General features: G+C 44.5%; 1 protein-coding gene across 1 annotated transcript in view; it reads left to right on the top strand.

The window, feature by feature from the left end:
• LOC115109238 (tight junction protein ZO-3-like) overlaps positions 1-21,372 on the top strand; it is a 37,703-nt gene that overhangs the window by 12,756 nt on the left and 3,575 nt on the right. Inside the window, 20 exon segments of the mRNA XM_029633932.2 lie at positions 7,514-7,570; positions 7,871-7,995; positions 8,795-8,897; positions 9,072-9,330; positions 9,480-9,583; positions 9,778-9,967; positions 10,180-10,261; positions 11,648-11,745; positions 11,826-11,907; positions 12,000-12,112; positions 12,267-12,464; positions 12,576-12,642; positions 13,329-13,414; positions 13,618-13,720; positions 17,494-17,582; positions 18,237-18,309; positions 18,542-18,609; positions 20,142-20,202; positions 20,720-20,870; positions 21,138-21,246. Coding sequence (XP_029489792.2) covers positions 7,514-7,570; positions 7,871-7,995; positions 8,795-8,897; positions 9,072-9,330; positions 9,480-9,583; positions 9,778-9,967; positions 10,180-10,261; positions 11,648-11,745; positions 11,826-11,907; positions 12,000-12,112; positions 12,267-12,464; positions 12,576-12,642; positions 13,329-13,414; positions 13,618-13,720; positions 17,494-17,582; positions 18,237-18,309; positions 18,542-18,609; positions 20,142-20,202; positions 20,720-20,870; positions 21,138-21,246 — 2,218 coding nt within the window.

The raw sequence follows: 21,372 nt of genomic DNA, 5'->3' as shown, positions 1-21,372 counted from the left end.
ACTGTTTTTTTTTGGTCCAGGACCATTCATAGTTGAGCTCGCTTAGTTTAATGTTGATGATTTTGTTTGTGTCAAGGGAGACCAAATGCTCTCTGGCTTCCCTTGTTGCTTCTGGCCACAACAATGTCATACTGGTTTGGACCAGACCGCATCAGATGGCCTATATGTAGAGAGAGGGGCGCTGTTTTGCTCGCTTGGATGCTTTTTTTGGCCGGCAGGGATGTTCCTGTCCCATCGTGCACGAGTGACTCCTGTGGCGGGCCGGGGCGCAATGCACGCTGACACGGTCGCCAGGCGTACAGTGTTTTCTCCGACACATTGGTGCGGCTGGCTTCCAGGTTAAGCGGGCGTTGTGTCAAGAAGCAGTGCGGCTTGGCTGGGTTGTGTTTCAGAGGACGCACGACTCTTGACCTTTGCCTCTATCGAGTCCGTACGGGAGTTGCAGCCCACATGAGTTTGCCTGTTTGTGACCCAAATGGTTAACCCGATTGTGTCCCAGTCGTTATTCCTGAACAAATAACACCAGTTTGCCTGTAAAATGATTCGGGGCCCATTTTCTTCACCCCCCACTAACGTACATGGGTTTGTCCATGTCTGCCCCAAAAGGTTAACCCATCTGGGTACCAGCTAAGATAACCATTAAGAGACCTTGCCCAGTTGAAACCCATGAAGTCCATATAAAACCCAGGTGGGGCCCACCTGGACATGTTGGCTGGGTATTATATAAATATTTGCGCATGAAAGCATTTCCACCGCCATTTCTCGCTTAATACATTTTACAGACACAAAAAGATCCCACCTTGTATAGCGTATTTTGTTTACTCAAACATTTGGAAAGTTTACAGACAGACGTTCTGTTTCCATCAGGCCTGTTAATATTTTTTGTTGCTGACATTTACTTTACTCGCATAAAATGGTTGAATGGAAACCTGATTCCTGTAACCAAAATACAGGTTTTTGGGTCTGTTTGAATGGTATCTGTCTTTGTTGCAGGTAAATTCATTAACACTTCCATTGTTAAACAGCCCCCATGGTTGAACAACAGCCTCCTGCCCCCACAACTCCCAATTTGCCAGTTACCCATTGATATGTAATACAAGGGGTATACATGCAAGAAAGTGGTCAATTAAGGGTCTGTTTCAAGGGGGGTCGTATAAACATTGCCTATAAACATTTGACTGGTAATATACCACATCTTCTTTCTGAAATGGATATTAGTGACTGCTTTCAGGAATAGTGTCTCTGACTAGATGCCGCTAGAAATATAACATAAATACTATTTGCATATTGGCAGTCAAAGCAGATGAAAGATGGCTGCCAGAGGATGCATGTCAACTATATCCTCTATATTAATTTGTTTTTATTACAATAATTAACTTGACTGATGATAAACTATATTGCGTATTTTATACATTGATACATTTATTTCATTTATTTAATTGATTAGGTCATTAATGACTATCTGACTATATTAAATTGAGTCTTTGTTAGCTGTGAGACTGCTGATATCCAGTCCTTCAGTCTGTTAATTAGACTGATGTTGTAAAAAATGATACCAGGTTAAACCTAACCAACTCTGAGAAACAATGCACCTGGCTGGCAGCTATTCCACCTACTACCATTGGTGAAGTGGGAGGAGCTATACGGGCTCATTGTAATGGCCAAAATTGAGTAAATGGAACGTGGTCCAACGTGGTTTCCATGTGTTTGATAAATTCCATTCCAGCCATTACAATGAGCCTGTCCTCCTATAGCTCCACCCACCAGCCACCACTGGCTAGTGATTTATCGTGGATGCTTATCTGCCTCTGTGGCTACCTGACCCTGTCTGTTTCACCTTGTTGGCCTTTCCTTGACCTGTATGTTGATCCTGACCCTGTCTGTTTCATCTTGTTGGCCTGTATGTTGGTCCTGACCCTGTCTGTTTCACCTTGTTGACCTGTATGTTGGTCCTGACCCTGTCTGTTTCACCTTGTTGGCCTTTCCTTGACCTGTATGTTGGTCCTGACCCTGTCTGTTTCACCTTGTTGGCCTTTCCTTGACCTGTATGTTGGTCCTGACCCTGTCTGTTTCACCTTGTTGGCCTTTCCTTGACCTGTATGTTGGTCCTGACCCTGTCTGTTTCACCTTGTTGGCCTTTCCTTGACCTGTATGTTGGTCCTGACCCTGTCTGTTTCACCTTGTTGACCTGTATGTTGGTCCTGACCCTGTCTGTGTCACCTTGTTGGCCTTTCCTTGACCTGTATGTTGGTCCTGACCCTGTCTGTTTCACCTTGTTGGCCTTTCCTTGACCTGTATGTTGGTCCTGACCCTGTCTGTTTCACCTTGTTGGCCTTTCCTTGACCTGTATGTTGGTCCTGACCCTGTCTGTTTCACCTTGTTGACCTGTATGTTGGTCCTGACCCTGTCTGTTTCACCTTGTTGACCTGTATGTTGGTTCTGAACCTGTCGGTTTCACCTTGTTGACCTGTATGTTGGTTCTGACCCTGTCGGTTTCACCTTGTTGACCTGTATGTTGGTCCTGACCCTGTCGGTTTCACCTTGTTGACCTGTATGTTGGTCCTGACCCTGTCGGTTTCACCTTGTTGACCTGTATGTTGGTCCTGACCCTGTCTGTTTCACCTTGTTGACCTGTATGTTGGTTCTGAACCTGTCTGTTTCACCTTGTTGACCTGTATGTTGGTTCTGACCCTGTCTGTTTCACCTTGTTGACCTGTATGTTGGTCCTGAACCTGTCTGTTTCACCTTGTTGGTCCTGACCCTGTAGGACAACACTAGGGGCTCACTGACCTCCATGCAACAATGCCTGTTAGAGCTAATTAAACCTATGTCGAATAGTAGGAAATTCACTCGTTTTTTTTCTTTCTAGTAGGCCTAGTTATATTATTAACGGAGCCGGACAGATGGTCACACATACACAGAATTGCTGAACTGATTGTAGAAGTGGTCTTCTGTTTACATTTCATATGGAAGTAAACTTGGAGTCACTCAGTGATATGGTGTGTGGTCCTCCCACTACAATTTGGGAAACCATGCAGTTTATTAGGCTACAGATGAAATAAATTGATCAACTTCACAGGGTGGGTGGTGAAAGTGCACGGTGTTGAGTATGATGTGCCTTTCCAATAAATATCGAGTCTTATTCTTGTGACATGATGATTGATGCTTGGCTTCCATTTGACAAATAATCTCATGTAGACTAGCCAGCTGTAGGCTAGAGAGCACATGCCAAGACCAGAGTAGGAACATCTGCTATTTAAAGCAAAGTTTGACAAAACTATCCGTAGAGTTGAAAATGTGATAAACACATTGAACGTTAGGTTTTGATGTACCAAATAAAAATCAAAGGGCAAAAGTACATGGTGTGCATTTTCTTTGCGGATTTTAGAAAATGTGCATGAAAATTTGTCGCCAATTGGATGGAAACTTAGCTAGTGAAGCAAGTAGATGGACTCAAAAAACATCATCCCAGTTGGCATAGCTGGACAAGAAAGTAAAAAAGATGGTGACAGCCAAAGTGAGCCATCATGATGGTGTGCATTGCTGTGGTGATTCAGTAAACAAACCGTGCAAATCAACATCCGGTAGAAAACAACGCAATGGCAGAAATGGAAATATTTGAACTCTGGCGGCAAGTCCGTCTACCATGGCAGCTGACGGCATTCATCGCCAGGCTCAACGGCATTTACCATTGTGCTCTCATTGAAAGCAATGACATCCGGTTGCCGTCTACCATGTAAACGCAGTTTAGTTGAGTAAATACTGTCATGACCTGGATAGATCATAAAGGAACAACTGTCCAGACAGAATATTGAGTTTACGAATTGACGGTTTATTAACCTAACTCCACACAGGCTACTGTTTGGCCGTAGCCCACACCAAATACATGAAGAATACACGTATAAAACAACTGACCATCTCTTGTGAAGACCAGGTGTAAGCGAGAGAACAATGGCTAAACATGGCCTTAAACTTGAGATGCTCCACTCCGTCTGTGGCAGGGGGCTGCCCCTCTGGGGCCCAGGGGATGAAGGCAGGGACATGGGGGACAAGGATGAGGTAATAGGGAATACAGTTTGGGGCTCAGGGGAGGGAGACTGTGGCGCCTGGGGGTGGGTGCCTGAGGAATATCATTGCCAGAGAGGGGAATAGTGGGGGTCCCTGGGGTTTGGGAAGAAGGGGCCCTCTGTATGGGGCTAACCTGTCCCGGTGCAGTGCCACCTTTCTCCCGGTACACAATCTCCCCTACCCAGACCAGGTCCCCAGCCACAAAGTGCCTTCCCTGTGTGTACACGTCATAGTTCCTCTTCTGCCTAAGACCTGCATTCCCCGGCTGCCCTCTAGTGACGGTGTGGACTGTCTCCAGGCGATCCTGGAGTCTCCGGGCCCGGGGGAACAGGAGGGCTATCCAGAGTTTGACCAAACGTCATCTCTGCGGAGCACTCTACTCAGCATGAGGAGGGTAGGGGTGGAGTCTTGGACAGCAGAGCGGCATGCCATGAGGACCATGGGCAGGTGCTTGTCCCAGTCACGCTGGTGTTTGGCAGAGATGATGGCCAGCTGCCAGCCATGAGTCTCTGCTGCTTTAACTGTTGGAGTAAAGGGTTTGTTGGGTTGCGTGAATGTGACATTGGGGGGGCGGCATGGTGTCTGCCAGCCCTCCCTGGAAGCTCAGTATGCCCCCATTTTAGGTCTAACTGGCAGCCTGTGCTCCTAAGAAAGTCCAACCCCAGGATACAAGGGTCCTGCACAGCCACTACCCACACAGGATGACGCACAGACCTGCCCCCTACTGTCAGCGTCATTATTCCCTTCCCTTTCATGGGTGCCAGCTCACCTGTGACTGTGTGGAGCTGCACAGTTGTGGGCTCAAACGGAGTCCAACCTGGCACAATATCTGGCCTCACCAGGGTTACTGTGGACCAAGTGTCCACCAGGGCAGAGCAGGGCTCCCCTCTACAGTGACATAACAAAAAACCCAACTCAGTTGAAGCCCCAGCCCACATTAGCTCCCTCTCCAAAGCCATCTCCAAGGCTATCTGCTATGACTCAGGATGAGGCAGCTGGGTCTGTATGCGCAGCTCCGTAGGAGAGAGCGTCTGTATGAACTGGTCCCGTGCTAGCTCGCTCTGCACGGAGGGAGCATGTGAGCATATGCCCGCCGAGACAGGCTCTCAATGTCATTAGCTAGGACCCGTAGAGGCTCTCCAGGCTGCCTGCGTCTATTGCTCAGTTCGAAGCGCAGTAGCCCGGGCTGAACACACAGTCCATAGCGCCTCCTCAGTGCTCCAACTAAAGCACCATAATCATGTTTGTCCTCGGGGCTATTCAATATCAAACAGGCCAGATCATCATCCGTGAGGCACAAAGCCACCTGCAGTGCCCTTTCTTCATTTGACCACCCCCTAAAATGAGCTAACAGCATGAAAAGCTTCCCAATCCGCCTTACTGGAGTACCTCGGGTTCTTAACAGATACGGACGCAATCGGGGACTGGGTGCTGCCATGTTTGTTACCATCCTGAGCCATAGATTCCTCGTCCCGCAGCGTCACCCTTTTGGTCCACGCGAAGAACAGTCAACGAAGCACTCATGTCCGCTTTAGCCGCCATCATTCTAGCGGTCACCCTCAAGGGGCCTCTCCTCGGCCAGATCCTCCGACATCATGCACACGCACCTCCTTGGCCATAATCGTCCCCTACCTTCACTTTCGGATTCCCTCGAAGCATTTTCAACCCCCGTTCTCAAGTACGTTACCTAGCCACATTAGTCAGCTAGCTGGCTAGGTTTTACCCTCCCCTGAACGAACACAGCTGTCTGTGCGGGTCGCTACAATACTTTAACCTCTTACCTCTACCTGGGACGCTTGCGTCCCAACTAGAGCTCTGGAAATGCAAATGCGCTACGCTAAATGCTAATAGTATTAGTTCAAACTCAAAAGTTCATTAAAATACACATGCAGGGTATCAAATTAAAGCTACACTCGTTGTGAATCCAGGCAACAAGTCAGATTTTTAAAATGCTTTTCGGCGACAGCATGAGAAGCTATTATCTGATAGCATGCACCAATACACTACAACAGAAAAGCACAGCAGGGGACGTAAACAAAATAATTAGCATTTCGGCGTTACACAAACCGCACAATAAAATAGAAAACAGTCATTACCTTTCACCATCTTCTTTGTTGGCACTCCTAGATGTCCCATAAACACTATTGGGTCTTTATTTCGATTAAATCGGGCCATATAAAGCCAAGATATCGTTATATGTAGACTGTGTGATAAACGAAAAAAACAGCGATTTCACAACGTAACGTCATTTTTTAAAATTCAAAAAGTAGACGATAAACTTTCACAAAACACTTCGAAATACGTTTGTAATGCTACTTTAGGTATTAGTAAACGTCAATAAGCGATAAAAATCATCCGTAGGCGATGTATATATCATTAGCTGTCGTCTTGGAAAAAATTTCAGGAGAGAGCTCTTCCGGAATGATCTGGGCGGAGACCGGAGGTACGTCGTGCCCCTCTTTCGGTTCAACCAAGAATCAAAGAGGATTAAATTCACAAGATACTCGACTACATGGGGATGCTGTGGGAGTTGAATGCTCGGTCTTATCTAATTCGGCTCACTGTTAACAATTGCTGGAAGTGGCGCAAGGATATTTATTTCCATTTTCTGTGATCAGGTTTTCCTGCGCTTTCCGATGTAACGCACGTTATGTAATAGCCACAGTCGTGATTTAACCAGTTTTAAAAACGTCCGAGGGTTTCCTATACACACATTCTAACCATATGAACGTACTATATTCCTGGCATGAGTAGCAGGGCGCTGAAATGTTGCGCGATTTTTAACAAAATGTTCAAAAAAGTAGAGGGTAGGCGCAACTAGTTAACACTTATTTTTCTTAACTGCATTGTTGGTTAAGGGCTTGTAAAGTAAGCATTTCACTAAGGTCTACACCTGTTTTATTCGGCGCATGTGACAAATACAATTAGATTTGATTCACTATCGTAGGTTGGTGACTGTCCTCAGATTGTATCTAAAGGTGTGTTCAATTGGATGAGGCACGTGAAACGTTCCATATAGAAATGCATTGTGTAGAACAGACAGTTTTCTTCATGACTAGAAGCAGGGCGCAGAAGGAATATAGTCGGCTATATTACGTTTCTACCTGCAGGTTTCTGTAACGTTGCACAACATTGAACAATGGCCTGGTGTCATATGTCACAGCAAGGCCATAAGTGCAGCCCGCTGAGTCTTTCCGCTGTGGCCCCTCCCCATACCTGCCAGACAAGAATGGAATGGGACAGGTAGGAAGGAGCACGTTGCTGTTAACTCCCTCCTCACTGTCTCTTAAACAACACTGGGTTGTGTAAGGACACAAAACAGCTGCTTCTGATGTTATCGGACTTCTGTTGAAGTTGCTCCTGTTCATTAATGGAAAAGTGGAGAATTCCTGTATTCTGTTGTTGGTTTAACATGTTGTAATGGGTTTGATATTTGGTTTTTCAGGAACCGGAGATGGAGGAATTAACGATATTCGAGCAGCATACTATAACACTCGGCAAAGTAAGTGTCTTGTTGTTTGGTCGGTCAGTGTTTTGATGTTATACTTTCACCTGAAACTAAACCAATTTTACAGTCATTGCATCAAGGTCCAATGAAAGAAATAGCCTACTGAACCACTTTAGTTAGAATGGACTTCAAAACGATCAGTTTCAGTGGCGAACTGCAGGAAATAAGAGTAACAAAGACATGCCCTGCTCCCTGTTACTCTAGGTACAGGTCAGGTGACACACTTCAGTGCTGATGGAATGTGCTCACTCTCTCTCTCCCCTCTTTATCACCCTCCCTCTCTCTTGATGGCAGGATTCCAAGATGGGGTTTGGCTTTGCGATATCAGGAGGCAGAGACCAGCCGAACCCGGACTCAGGGGACACAGCCGTGATAGTTTCAGATGTGGTACGGAACGGACCCGCTATGGGACGGCTGTTGTAAGTCACCTACACACCATACACCTTTACCCTTCAGGCTAGCCAGTAGAGCTTACAGCTGCACTAGGGTCAGACAGACTTCCTGACACTGCAGAGCCAGCTCCAAATATGGCTTGGAAAACCTACCTCAATCCAGGGATGACAAATGCATTGTACTCTGAATTGTTCCATTATCCCAAATGTTACACCAAGATTGGGGACGAAAAGGGAAAAAACCTGCCCTTTTTCTTCCTTGTGCTTGCTAGCTAGCAGTAGCCACAGTAGCCATTATGGAATGTTGCGTTGAACAACAAAGGAGCTGATTGGCTGATACTGCCATAACATAAAACAATACAAGTGACTCAAATGTATATAGCATCCACATTAATGGTAGCATCTTCATTAATGTAGTGTTTAGAAAACAATATTTTCTTATTTACAGTAAAATATACTCCAAAATGACACATTATTTACCAGGTATTTCTATGGGCACAAAATATTCTGAAATGCATCCAGCAAATTTGCAGTCACACAAGCTTGATGTAGTCATTGCGTGCTATGAATATGGGACCAAATACCTTTATACAACTTTAATACAGAAGTGAATTTGTCCCAAAATTGGGGGGAGACGCTATGTACAAAGTGCTGTAATTTCTAAACGGTTCACCCAATATGGATGGGTGAACCGTGTTGAGTACAGAGACAAAACATTTGTCACTGTCCCAATACTTTTGGAGCTCACTGTATATAACACACACACACACACTTAAAATCGCATGTGCTTGATTACCCTGTTCTACATCTCGTCCCTTTCCAAAAGCGTCAGAGATCAGATCGTCATGGTCAATGGCGTGTCAATGGAGAATGTCTACTCTACCTTCACCATCCAGAACCTCAAGTCATGTGGCAAAACAGCCAACATAGTGAGTACTGGCAAACTTTATCTTCTGTTTAGACGAGTTATTCTTGACATCTTCGTAAGATTTGTGAGCAACTCCCAACTCCAGGTTATGGATGTGAGATCATGATTTCAGTACACCAGAAAAAAATAAATGTAATACATTTTTCAGCTGTCTTACTGACTCGCCCTCTCACAGACAGTGAAGCGTCCTCGTAAGATCCAGCTCCCCGCCAGCACCAGACCCTCGCGTGCTGCCTCTTACTCCAACCTGCTGGACCAGGACCCCCCACAGAGGCCCCGACGCTACTCCGATGGTAGTGACCAGGCCCACAAAGCTGACCGCAACAGAACCGCTCATGCCCTGCCGCTAAGTTCAGGGTACAAACGGCTCCCACAGCAGGCCTTCCCAGACAAGCCAATCAAAGCCACCCTGCTGAAGAAGAAACTCACAGACGGTAAGGAGAAACAACAGGAGAGAGGATTTGCGTCGTGTTTATTATGCCACGCAGTAGCAAAAGGTTTCAAAACATCATCGCAGGTCTGACATAGATGGGTAAATGCAAGGCTTGCACTATATCACTTTTATGTTGCCTTCCTGTTTCAGAGTATGGACTGAAGTTGGGAAGCCAGATCTTCATCAAACACATGACTGAGACGGGTCTGGCTGCCAAGGAGGGCACTCTGCAGGAGGGAGACCTCATTCTCAAGGTAAGAGAAAGCAGGCTGTTATGATATCTCATCACAAAACATTTGATTTGTACATAGATTTGATTCTTTACTGGGACCATAAATCAAATACTTTTGGTATTCTAACGGTGTCTTTTTTTCAATATTTGTTATTGTATGAAGCCAAGGAGATTTCTGCATTGTGTGACCACATAATTTTTCTACTTCCTGTTCAGATCAATGGGATGACCACAGAGAACCTGTCCCTTCTGGAGACCAAGCACCTTGTGGAGAAGTCCCGGGGAAAGCTGACCATGATGGTCCTGCGAGACGACCGCAAGTTCCTGGTCAGCATCCCAGAAGTGCAGGACAGTGCCCCCAACAGCGAGGAGGACCACCGCGGCAACAGCAGCTCTGAACTGGAGGGTGAGGGAGAGAGGGTGGAAGTAGTGTATTAGGGAGAGAATGTAGCATCAGCACTGCACCTCATGACTGAAGGGGGGCCGGGAGGGAGGGACGGTGGAAGGAGGGGGAGAAAGGGGGGGAGTGATTGATATGAAATGTGATGTCAGAAGCAGCTCCTGAACAGCTAGCTGATCCAGTATGTGGTTGTAATGTCTTTCCTCGGTTGTCCTCAGACATTTCAGACCTGGATACAGACATCCCCACTCCCAGAGACAGAGTGTCACGCTCTGCAACTAGAGAACGACGCACACGCAGGTTACCTCACCTGAAACATGCTTATTTCACCTATTCTGATCTTATTGAGATGTCTGTACTTAAGCCAACATTTCTTATAGGAACGGTTCACACATTTGGAATGTTATATTGTTTTTGTGCATCTCGAGTGACGTTCTATCGATTACCTGGGTAATTTCATGTTTTTATGTGTATCTGAGTTACTGTCGTTCAAGCCGGCAGAAATCCGTCCGGTATGACGTAGCACTGTGATAGTCTCCCTCACTACAATGGAAGTTTTACATCGCGAAAATAATTCTATCATACAAGTCATATTTTAATACTGGCTGATGTCATACCTCGGGAGGAGATAAGCCATTGATCATATTTTTGCGATATTCCTACCTCGAGAAATGATTTATTTAACAGCGGGTCTAGCACATTTTTCCTATTGCTCTGCCTCTTTAGTCCAAGGTGCATTGCATGGTGCTGTTCCCAGAGAGGAATCCAATGACTGAAGGAACGTTTAACGCCCCAACCAGCAGACTGTCGACCAATCGCATTCACATTGTCATGCTGGATCATGTGGTTGCTAAGCTAATCCTCACGCAATCCCTTCTCAACGTTAGTGTATATGTTGAGACACGTGCCTATTTTCCTCACATGTAATGTCCGATTCCAAAGCAATACTATATTACAGATGGCAGGTTGATTATCTCACATCTCAGAAAAGATTAATGTGTTGAAAATTCCAAATAGTTTGCATAGTCAACTTGCACACAGCTCTGACACGCACACTTACCCCAACAGACATGCCACCAGGGGTATTTTCAGTCCCCAAATTCAAGAAAGCATACGTGATTATATAGAGCCATTATTGCATGGAACTCCTTTCCAATTTATATTGCTCAGATGAACAGCAAACCTGGTTTCAAAAAACCGACTGGTTTGTGTGTGTGTATTGATATGTAGGTTACATGTACTACATTGACGTAGCATGGGCAACGTTTCCCATCTCAAAAGACTCCATTCTGTGAGGCACGTTGATCTGCAGGTTGAACATGGTGAGATTGTAGACTCCTAAATTGATAGCTGTGAAATCGCCTAAACAAACTGCACTAACTAGTGACTTTACATGCTGATATTGTGTAGCCATGTTAGCTTGCTAGGTAGTCAGTTACCTAGCCAGTCAGCCCATAGAGGGAGCATTGCATTGTGGATTTTGTAGTCTACTGCAACAGATTTCCACAACGATTTTCCATGTTGCTACCAACCTTATTGTAATGCCATTTGTTCACCAAAAAATATTGTTCTCACATATTAGTGTTATTTAACACTGTTAATTAAACGGTGGATTTTCCCTTTAAGTGACAAGTCAACTTTTGACCTATGTATGACAAGGCATTCTGTCTCTCTGGCTTGTTGCAGAAGAGCTGATCCTCCTCTAGTAGTTAAGTCACGTGATCCGTCCCCGGTGCGGTCGACACTGTCCCGGCCTGTTGCTAAAGCCTACCCCTCTCACCGAGGTGAGTCCAGTCATAAGCATTGGTCCATCCCACTCATGTGTAATCTGTCATATTGACCTGATCTGTGTATTTCAATCCAGCCCTCTCAGAGTCTGAGTCTGACTGTAGTGCATCACCAACTCCTGTCAGGAAGGACAGCCCAGACCACGCCAACAAATACAGGTGGGTTCACCTCAAACCTCAAATTAGACACATTTGGTTTGATATTTTCTGTCTTAGTGTGTTTCATTGGGAGTATTTCTCTCTTGCTGTAGAACTCTTTCAGGGCTGTCCACCCTCCCCAACCCCAAAGCCTCACCTGCCGTCTTTGACTGGGTCGCCCCACGTTCCTCCCGTCCCTCCTCCTCCACCTTGAGACCTCGCAAAGGTAAACACCGCACGGCCTATTGGGAAATCTCATCAAATGACACTGAGTGGATCGTGATAATAACATGTTCTCTCCCTCCCTCTCACTCTCCTTCACTGTTTCTCTCTCCTCTTTCACGGTATCTTGCTCTCCTTCACTCTGTCTGTCTGTGTAGTGGTGTCAGAGTCGGACTCGGACCGCAGTGCCTCCCCACCCCCCAGAAGAGGAGAGAGTTCCCGAGTCATAGAGGACCACTCCAGATACAGAGTGCTCCCTAACCTGCCCCACCCTAGGACACTGAGAGCCTCCCCCATCACCATTCGTCAGGATCCTCCTCGACGGGTCTCCTCTCCTGTCAAAGCCCCACTCCCAGGTCAGTACCTCAAGTTCCACAACAGGAACACCTTGACAGAACATTGTAAGTGCATTGAAACGAGGTAGAAACGGCCACATAATTAGAGCATTACCCCTGTTCTCTCCCCAGACTCTGAATCTGAGTCAGACAGCAGCTCCGGGCCCGCCCACAGTCAGGACTCCCGGAGCAGATACAGGTACCGATGAGGCCCACCCCTACCATCCTACCCCCTCCCAAGTCCCAGCAGGAGCCCCTGGACTGGGGCACTGGGCAGCTGATGCATGCCACCCACCTCCTCCTTCCGCTCTTGTGCTATTATTAATATACTGTTAAGTTTTCATGAATTATTATATTTTTGGTCTGTTGGCCTTGATTGACGATTACGCTGTACCCCATAATACATGTTGTTCTTGTGCCTACTGTGAGGTTCTGTTTAACAATCAAATAAAAGTGACTTCCAATGAGCACTTCTCTACTGTACATGTGGTTGAATCTGGTCAAAAAGCAATCAGCAGTATGATCAAAGCAACATGGAGATTGCCTCTTACCTGACTTAATGATAGCCTCTTACCTGACTTAATGATTGCCTCTTACCTGCCTTAATCTTAAAATGCATTTGAAATGATACATGGATGGGTTAGCATTAATGGCATGAATAACAGACTGAGGTACTCTTTTTGAATTTAACGCAACAATGATGCTAAATTGTCCATATGCTCATGACGTGGTTAGCCATGTGAGACAGCTCCCCCAGAGGCCCTAAGGTGAATATCACTCTTCTCATCCTCATCATTATCTATTTTAGCCACGGGTCCCCTTTTCCACACGTAACTGAGTTCTGTTGTCTTCCTCCCTCACTCCAACCTCCCTCTTCTCTTCCAGAGCCACTCCCTTGGTAGCCATATTTCCCCAGGTGGAGCCCCCCAAGTGGAAAGCCCCCAGTGTCACAGCGAGCAATCCTGCTAAAGGTGTGTGCATATTGACTTAACTGTATTTGTAACTTATCGTGTGGTCTGTTTTGTGCTTTGTTTAGCTATGTGGTGGTGTTTGTGTCGAACTGCTTTGCTTTATCTTGGCCAGGTTGCAGTTGTAAATGAGAACATGTTCTCAACTAGCCTACCTGGTTTTAAATAAAGGTGAAATACAAAAATGTGTGTGTCCATGTCCCCAGGGCACTCAGGATCCGAGTCGGAGGCAAGTTACGCATCCGTCCCTCGACGGGAGTCTAATGACAGTGGTGGCTCCATCTCCAGGGTATCCAAGAACCGATACAGGTCAGGCAGACAGACACACAACAACTCTTCTATAACATTGGCACACAAACACGTTTAGTCAAAACGGTTTCAATACTGACTGCTTCAGTGCACTAGATTCTCTGAAGATAAAGACAGGATGCTAGACTGGTTACTCTACTTATACAAGGAACTGGGTGAACATTTGAAACAACACTGACAAATGCCTTCAGAAAGTATTCACACCCCTTGACATTTTCCACATTTTGTTGTGTTACAACCTGAATTTGAAATGGATTAAAATAAGTTTTTTTTTGTCACTGGCCTGACATGTCTTGAGTCAATAACTATTCAACCCCTTTTGTTATAGCAAGTCGAAATAAGTTCAGGAGTTTAAATGTGCTTAACAAGTCGCCCAAGTTGCATGGACTCACTTTGTGTCCAATAATAGCATTTAACTAACAGTTTTCGAATGTCTACCTCATCTCTGTACCCCACACATAGACTTATCTGTAAGTTCCCTCAGACGAGCAGTGAAATTCAACCACAAAGACCAGGGAAGACCCCAGTATCTCTACTTGCACATTCATCTTCTGCACATCTACCATTCCAGTGTTTAATTGCTATGTTGTAATTACTTCGCCACCATGGCCTATTTATTTCCTTATACCTCCCTTGTCATACCTAATTTGCACACACTGTATATATACTTTTTCTACTGTACTATTGACTGTAAGTTTGTTTATTCCATGTGTAGCTCTGTTGTATGTGTCGAACTGCTTTGCTTTATCTTGGCCAGATCACAGTTGTAAATGAGAACTTGTTCTCAACTAGCCTACCTGGTGAAATAAAACAAAGGGAGATTTGTCAATGCATTGCAAATTAGGACAACTATTGGCAGATATTGAATATCCCTTTTGAGCTTGGTGAAGTTATTAATTACACTTTGGATGGTGTATCAATACACCCAGTCACTACAAAAGATGCAGGTGTCCTTCCTAACTCAGTTGCCGGAGAGGAAGGAAACCGCTCAGGGATTTCACCATGAGGGCAATGGTGACTTTAAAACAGAGTTTAAAGACTGATAGAACTGATGGACCAATGACATTGTATTTAGTCCACAATACTAACCTAATTGACAGAGTGAAAAGAAGGAAGCCTGTACAGAACAAAGATATTCTAAAACATACATCCTGTTTGCAACAAGGCACTAAAGTAATACTGCAAAAAATATGGCAAAGCAATTCACTATTTGTCCTGAATAGAGTGTTGTATTTGATTTGCCCCAAACATAACACACTGCTGTTCCACTCTCCATATTTTCAAGCATAGTGGTGGCGGCATCATGTTATGGGTATTCTTGTAATCGTTAAGGACTGGGGAGATTTTCAGGGAAAAAAAGACACTGGGAGTTGATTTCACCTTTCATCAGGACAATAACCTAAAACACAAGGCTGAAATCTAGTGGCGGAGTTACATTTTTGAATTATATCTGTGTGAAAATCTATGGCAAGACTTTTTTTTCTTTTTTTTGTAACAATTTTCACCCATATTAAGAGATACAACAACAGAGACAAAGCACACATAAAAAAAAATAAGATAAACAGCACCCACTTACACATATCTACGCGTATATATATATATATATATATATATATATATATACACACTCATGCATATACACATATATACGCGTACGCACACACATACATACACACCCATACATACGTACACCATTTTCCTCTTCCCACTCGGTGCTTCTCTCACCCCATTCCCATCATTGAGTCTCTCAATACATACATTTTAAACAAACTTACAAACAGAAATGATGATGTTGTAAAGCCTCCTTTTACCCACAGAAGTAACATGCCTACTAGGGAGACCTAACAGTAAAGAAACTGGGTCCAATTCTAGATCAACCCCTAGGATCTTTTCAATTTCTTGCAGAACACCAGACCAGTATCTTTGTATTTTGGTACATGACCATAAACAATGTGTTAGGGTGCCTGTATCCGTTTTGCATTTAAGACACTGAGGGGAAGAGGAAGTGGGGCTAAAACCATGTCTGCGATTTGGGGATATATGCAATCTGTGTATTATTCTTAATTGGAATGCTCTAGTACGATTACATATAGATATTGTTTTTGCATATCTCCAAATGTCCTCCCACATCTCTTCGTCAATAGTCAATAGTAACAGACAATTCTTTCTCCCACACTTGTTTCACCCACCCTGACAGCAGAAAAGGACCTTAAAGTATCTCAAAACAGACTTACAGACATTTTCCTTTGTGGGAAAAAAAGCATTCTTTCAATGACAGACACATCAGGGTTACCAATTAAGGTGGTGCTCTTAAGAATATGTCTTACTTGTAGGAAGTGGAAAAAGTCCTGCTTTGGGAGTCGATATTTCTCGACCATCTGCTCAAATGACAACAAAATCTTATCAGCAAATAAGTCATTTAGCCTGCGTATGCCCTTATTAAGCCATAAGTTAAAGCCAGCATCCAGCAATCCTGGACTGAAATCTGTGTTGTTAAGAATTGGGGTAAGAGCAGAGGTTAGTTTGGACCTTCCCAGGAAGCGTTGAACTGACCTCCATACTTTGAGTGTGTTAAGTGTAACGGGATTATTGCAGTGATCTTCTGAAAAATAAAAGATCCTGTAAGGGGTATTTTGAAAGAAGTCTCAATGTCTAACCAAATAGAGGAGTCATCATTTGTGATCCAGTCAGAAATATAACAAAGGTGGGCACACCATTGATAGAACCTGATATTGGGCAGGTCCAAGCTATGGCAAGACTTGAAAATGGTTGTCTAGCAATGATCATCCAATTTGACAGAGCTTGAAGAATTCTGAAAAGAATACATGGGTAAATATTGAGAGCTCTAATCAATTTTGAATTCTGGCTGTAATGCAAGAAAATGTGGAATAAGTCGAGGAGTATAAATGTATATAAGTCAGAGGTCAGCAATAGGCCAAAACTGTCCAAGTGTTCTTTTTTTGTTTAGTTTTTTGGGGTGCACAAGTTATTAGTAATGAATTGACAAGAATTTGGTTAAATGTGATCGTGTCTCAATGTAATTAGAGTATGACATATTTAAAAAACAAGATCTTTTTGGTCTTACATAGCCTATTGGTTAGAGCGTTGGACTAGTAAACGAAAGGTTGCAAGATCGAATCCCCGAGCTGACAAGGTAAACTGTCGCTCTGCCCCTGAACAAGGCAGTTAACCCACTGTTCCTAGTGTAACGGATGTGAAACGCTAGCTTTTAGTTAGCGGGGGTTCGCGCTAAATAGTGTTTCACTCGGTGACGTCACTTGCTCTGAGAGCTTGAAGTAGTAGTCCGCGGATTTTGTGGAGCGATGGGTAACGATGCTTCGAGGGTGGCTGTTGTTGATGTGTGCAGAGGGTCCCTGGTTCGCGCCCGGGTATGGGCGAGGGGACGGTCTAAAGTTATACTGTTACACTAGGCGGTCATTGAAAATAATAATTTGTTAAATTTGCTGGGTACATTTATTTTTAAAGTATTGTGTTCTGGCCCCCGACCATCCGCTCAAACAAAAATCATCCCACGGCTGAATCTACTTGCCTACCCCTAAATATTTTATTTTTTACATGTAACCTTTTACTTAACGAGGCAAGTCGGTTAAGAACAAATTCTTATTGACAATGACTTCCTACCTGGGAACAGTGGGTTTAACTCCCTTGTTCAGGGGCAGAACGACAGATTTTTACCTTGTCAACTCGGGGACTCAAGTAGTTGATACAGTAAGGGTATTATATTGAGTGTGATTGCTCTCTCTCTCTCCCAGAGCTCTGCCTGAGATGAAGTCTTCTCCAGCTCCAGTAGTGAGACAGGACCCCCCTCGACAAGGCATGACCCCCTTCAGTCCAGTCTCAGGTCAGTGTCCCTCCTGTGAAAGATGAGCACCGTCTAAGAAGATGGAATTTTGGGGTTGGAAATCCTAAAGTCTGAACATGTACAGTGCCTTCAGAAAGAATTCATACCCCTTAACTTATTCCACATTTTGTTGTGTTATAGACTAAATTCAAAATTGATTAGATTTGTTTTCCTCAAACCCATCTCTTAACACCGTACCTCATAATGACATATGCTTCTACAAAGTATTAACAGAGGATTGAATACTTAAGTAAATTACATATCTATTTCATGTTCAATAAATGTGAAATCATAAAAACATGTTTTCACTTCGTCATTCTGGAGTATTGAGTGTAGAATAAGTCAAGGGGTATAAATACTTTCTGAAGGCACCATGTCAAATTTCAATCAAATGTATTTATAAAGCCCTTTCACATCAGTAATATCACAATGTGTGATACAGAAACTCAGCCTAAAACGGCAAGCAATGCAGATGTAGAAGCATGGTGGTTAGGAAAAGCACCATAGAAAGACAGGAACCAAGGAAGAAACCTAGAGAGGAACCAGGCTCTGAGGGGTGGCCAGTCCTCTTCTGGCTCTGCCGGGTGGAGATTATAAGAGAACATGGCCATTATGGCCAGATATGTATCCTGATCCTCTGTTTGCCCTGTTCAGGTTCCTCTGATTCGGACAGTACACCCTCACCCCCTAGAAGGTCTGGGAGTACAGATGTGGAGAGCAACCACAGGTAAAACTCTAGTTTACAGTATCTTCTAGAAACCACTATAGACAACCAGGTAAAGAACAGTTTTAATTAACCATCATAAAAAAAGAATGCTCTTCTGTGACCAAAGTCACTGTCACTATTCAAGTCAATTTGATCACAAGTGTGTGTGCTCCCACTTTCTCTGACCTCAACTCAGTGTAGAAGCGTTATTGTGTAAATGTGAGTGAATGGTAATGCATCTCTTCTCTTGTAGTATTCCATACAGAGTCAATGGCGATGTCCGCACTGGGATATCAATGAAGAGCAACCCTCCAGTCTACTGTAAGTATCAGCTCTCCAATGTCCTCTTTTATAATGTAAACTCAGCAAAAAAAGAAATGTCCCTTTTTCAGGACCCTGTCTTTCAAAGATAATTAGTAAAAATCCAAATAACTTCACAGATCTTCATTGTAAAGGGTTTAAACACTGTTTCCCATGCTTGTTCAATGAACCATAAACAATTAATGAACATGCATCAGTGGAACGGGCGTTAAGACACTAACAGCTTACAGACGTTAGGCAATTAAGGTCACAGTTATGAAAACGTAGGACACTAAAGAGGCCTTTCTACTGACTCTGGAAAAACACCAAAAGAAAGATGCCCAGGGTCCCTGCTCATCTGCGTGAATGTGCTTTAGGCATGCTGCAAGGAGGCATGAGGACTGCAGATGTGGCCAGGGCAATAAATTGCAATGTCTGTACTGTGAGACGCCTAAGACAGCGCTACAGGGAGACCGGACAAACAGCTGATCATCCTCGCAGTGGCAGACCACATGTAACACCTGCACAGGATCGGTACATCCGAACATCACACCTGCGGGATAGGTACATGATGGCACCAACTGCCCGAGTTACACCAGGAACGCACAATCCCTCCATCAGTGCTCAGACTGTCCGCAATTGGCTGAGAGAGGCTGGACTGAGGGCTTGTAGGCCTATTGTAAGGCAGGTCCTCACCAGACATCAACGGCAACAAACCCACCGTCACTGGACCAGACAGGTCAAGCAAAAAGTGCTCTTCACTGACGAGTCGCGGTTTTCTGTCTCACTAGGGGTGATGGTCAGATTCACATTTATCTTCAAAGGAATGAGTGTTACACTGAGGCCTGTACTCTGGAGCGGGATTGATTTGGGGTGGAGGGTCCGTCATGTTCTGGGGCGGTGTGTCATAGCATCATCGGACTGAGCTTGTTGTCATTGCAGGCAATCTCCAAGCTGTGTGTTACAGGGAAGACATCCTCCCTGATTTGGTACCCTTCCTGCAGGCTCCTCCAGCATGACAATGCCACCAGCCATACTGCTCGTTCTGTGCCTGATTTCCTGCAAGACCGGAATGTCCGTGTTCTGCCATGGCCAGCGAAGCGCCCGGATCTCAATCCCATTGAGCACGTCTGGGACCTGTTGGACCGGAGGGTGAGGGCTATGGCCATTCCCCCAGAAATGTCCGGGAACTTACAGGTGCCTTGGTGGAAGAGTGGGGTAGCATCTCACAGCGAGAACTGGCAAATCTGGTGCAGTCCATGAGGAGGAGATGCAGTGCTTAATGCAGCTGATGGCCACACCAGATACTGACTGGTCCTTTGATTTTGACCCCCCCCCTTTGTTCAGGGACACATTATTTCATTTCTGTTTGTCACATGTATGTGAAACTTGTTCAGTTTATGTCTTGTTGTTGACTCTTATGTTCATACAAATATTTACACATGTTAAGTTTGCTGAAAATAAACGCAGATGACAGTGAGAGGACGTTTCTTTTTTTGCTGAGTTTATTAGTAACTCTGGATGGAAGGTCTTAACTGTTATTTCCATTTCAGCCAAGACAGAGGAACCCCTCTACTCCCTACCCCCAGACTCCATTCCTACACCTAGCTTGGGGTGAGTTTTATTTACACCCAAATAGCCAACATTAAAGGCATACTGGCAATGAGGCCCTTTTATCTATTTCCCAGAGTCATATGAACTCGTGGATACCATTTTTGTGTCTGTGTCCAGTATAAAGGAAGTTAGTGTTAGTTTTTCAAGTCTATGCTAACTAGCATTAACGCAATGACTGGAAGTCTATGGGTATCTACTAGCATGCTAACCGAAACAGATAATATTTGACTAAAACAATATTTTTAAACCTTGCTTACATTTGTATTCGATCGCATTTCCTTATTATGCTTGGGAATACTTTGGAACAGGTTTCCAAAATTAAAATTAGTTGGAGCTGATTTGCTGGTGTTTTTAGTCTTATGTCCAACAATGACAGACAAACATTTTGTTTTGTTTTGCTGCCAGTAGGGATACCCTGCTATAGTCTGTAGAATATAAGACTAGACAATGCTCCTTTTCATAAATTCTCATTTTGATGTTACTCCTTTTTTCAAAACTGTTTACTCTATTTATACAGCTCAGATCTGAACACAGTGTCGTTTGTGAAGGAGGGGAGCGTTGGTCTGAGATTGGTGGGAGGCAACGATGTGGGCATCTTTGTGGATGGGGTTCAGCCCAACAGCCCCGCTCAGGAGCAGGGTATGAAGGAGGGGGACCAGATCATGCAGGTGAAGACCCACTGATCACAGCAGTGGTCACCACCGGGACAGGGTGTGTAGGTTTTTGTTCTAGCCCAGCACGAACACAGCTGATTCAACTAAGATCTTGATTAGTTGATTGTTTTTTTAAATGATGCTGTGCTGAAGTAAAAGCCTGCACACACTGTAGCTCTCTGGGACAAGTGTTGGTGACCACTGAAGTGCTGATCAAGAGTATCTACACTACAGTATATGCAACACGTCTTTCACCACTCATGGGCTATGGTCTTGTTGTAGGTGAATGGGGTGGACTTTGGTTATTTCAACCGTGAGGAAGCTGCAATGTTCCTGATCAACATCAAGAGAGGGGAGCCGGTCAACATCCGTACTCAGAACAAGATGGACAGTGAGTATTACCTCAGACTGAAGCAGGTGCAGGGTGGAAGAATTGTGGTTGATTTCAGAGGACTTGTCAGTGTGACATTTTCTATGTAATTACTTTGGTAATAACCCCAGTAATAAGGTACATACA

Source organism: Oncorhynchus nerka, linkage group LG25 (assembly GCF_034236695.1).
Source record: "Oncorhynchus nerka isolate Pitt River linkage group LG25, Oner_Uvic_2.0, whole genome shotgun sequence".
Lineage (NCBI taxonomy): Eukaryota > Metazoa > Chordata > Actinopteri > Salmoniformes > Salmonidae > Oncorhynchus > Oncorhynchus nerka.
Note: the sequence above shows the minus strand (reverse complement) of the source record. Positions and strands in the feature narration are given on the sequence as shown.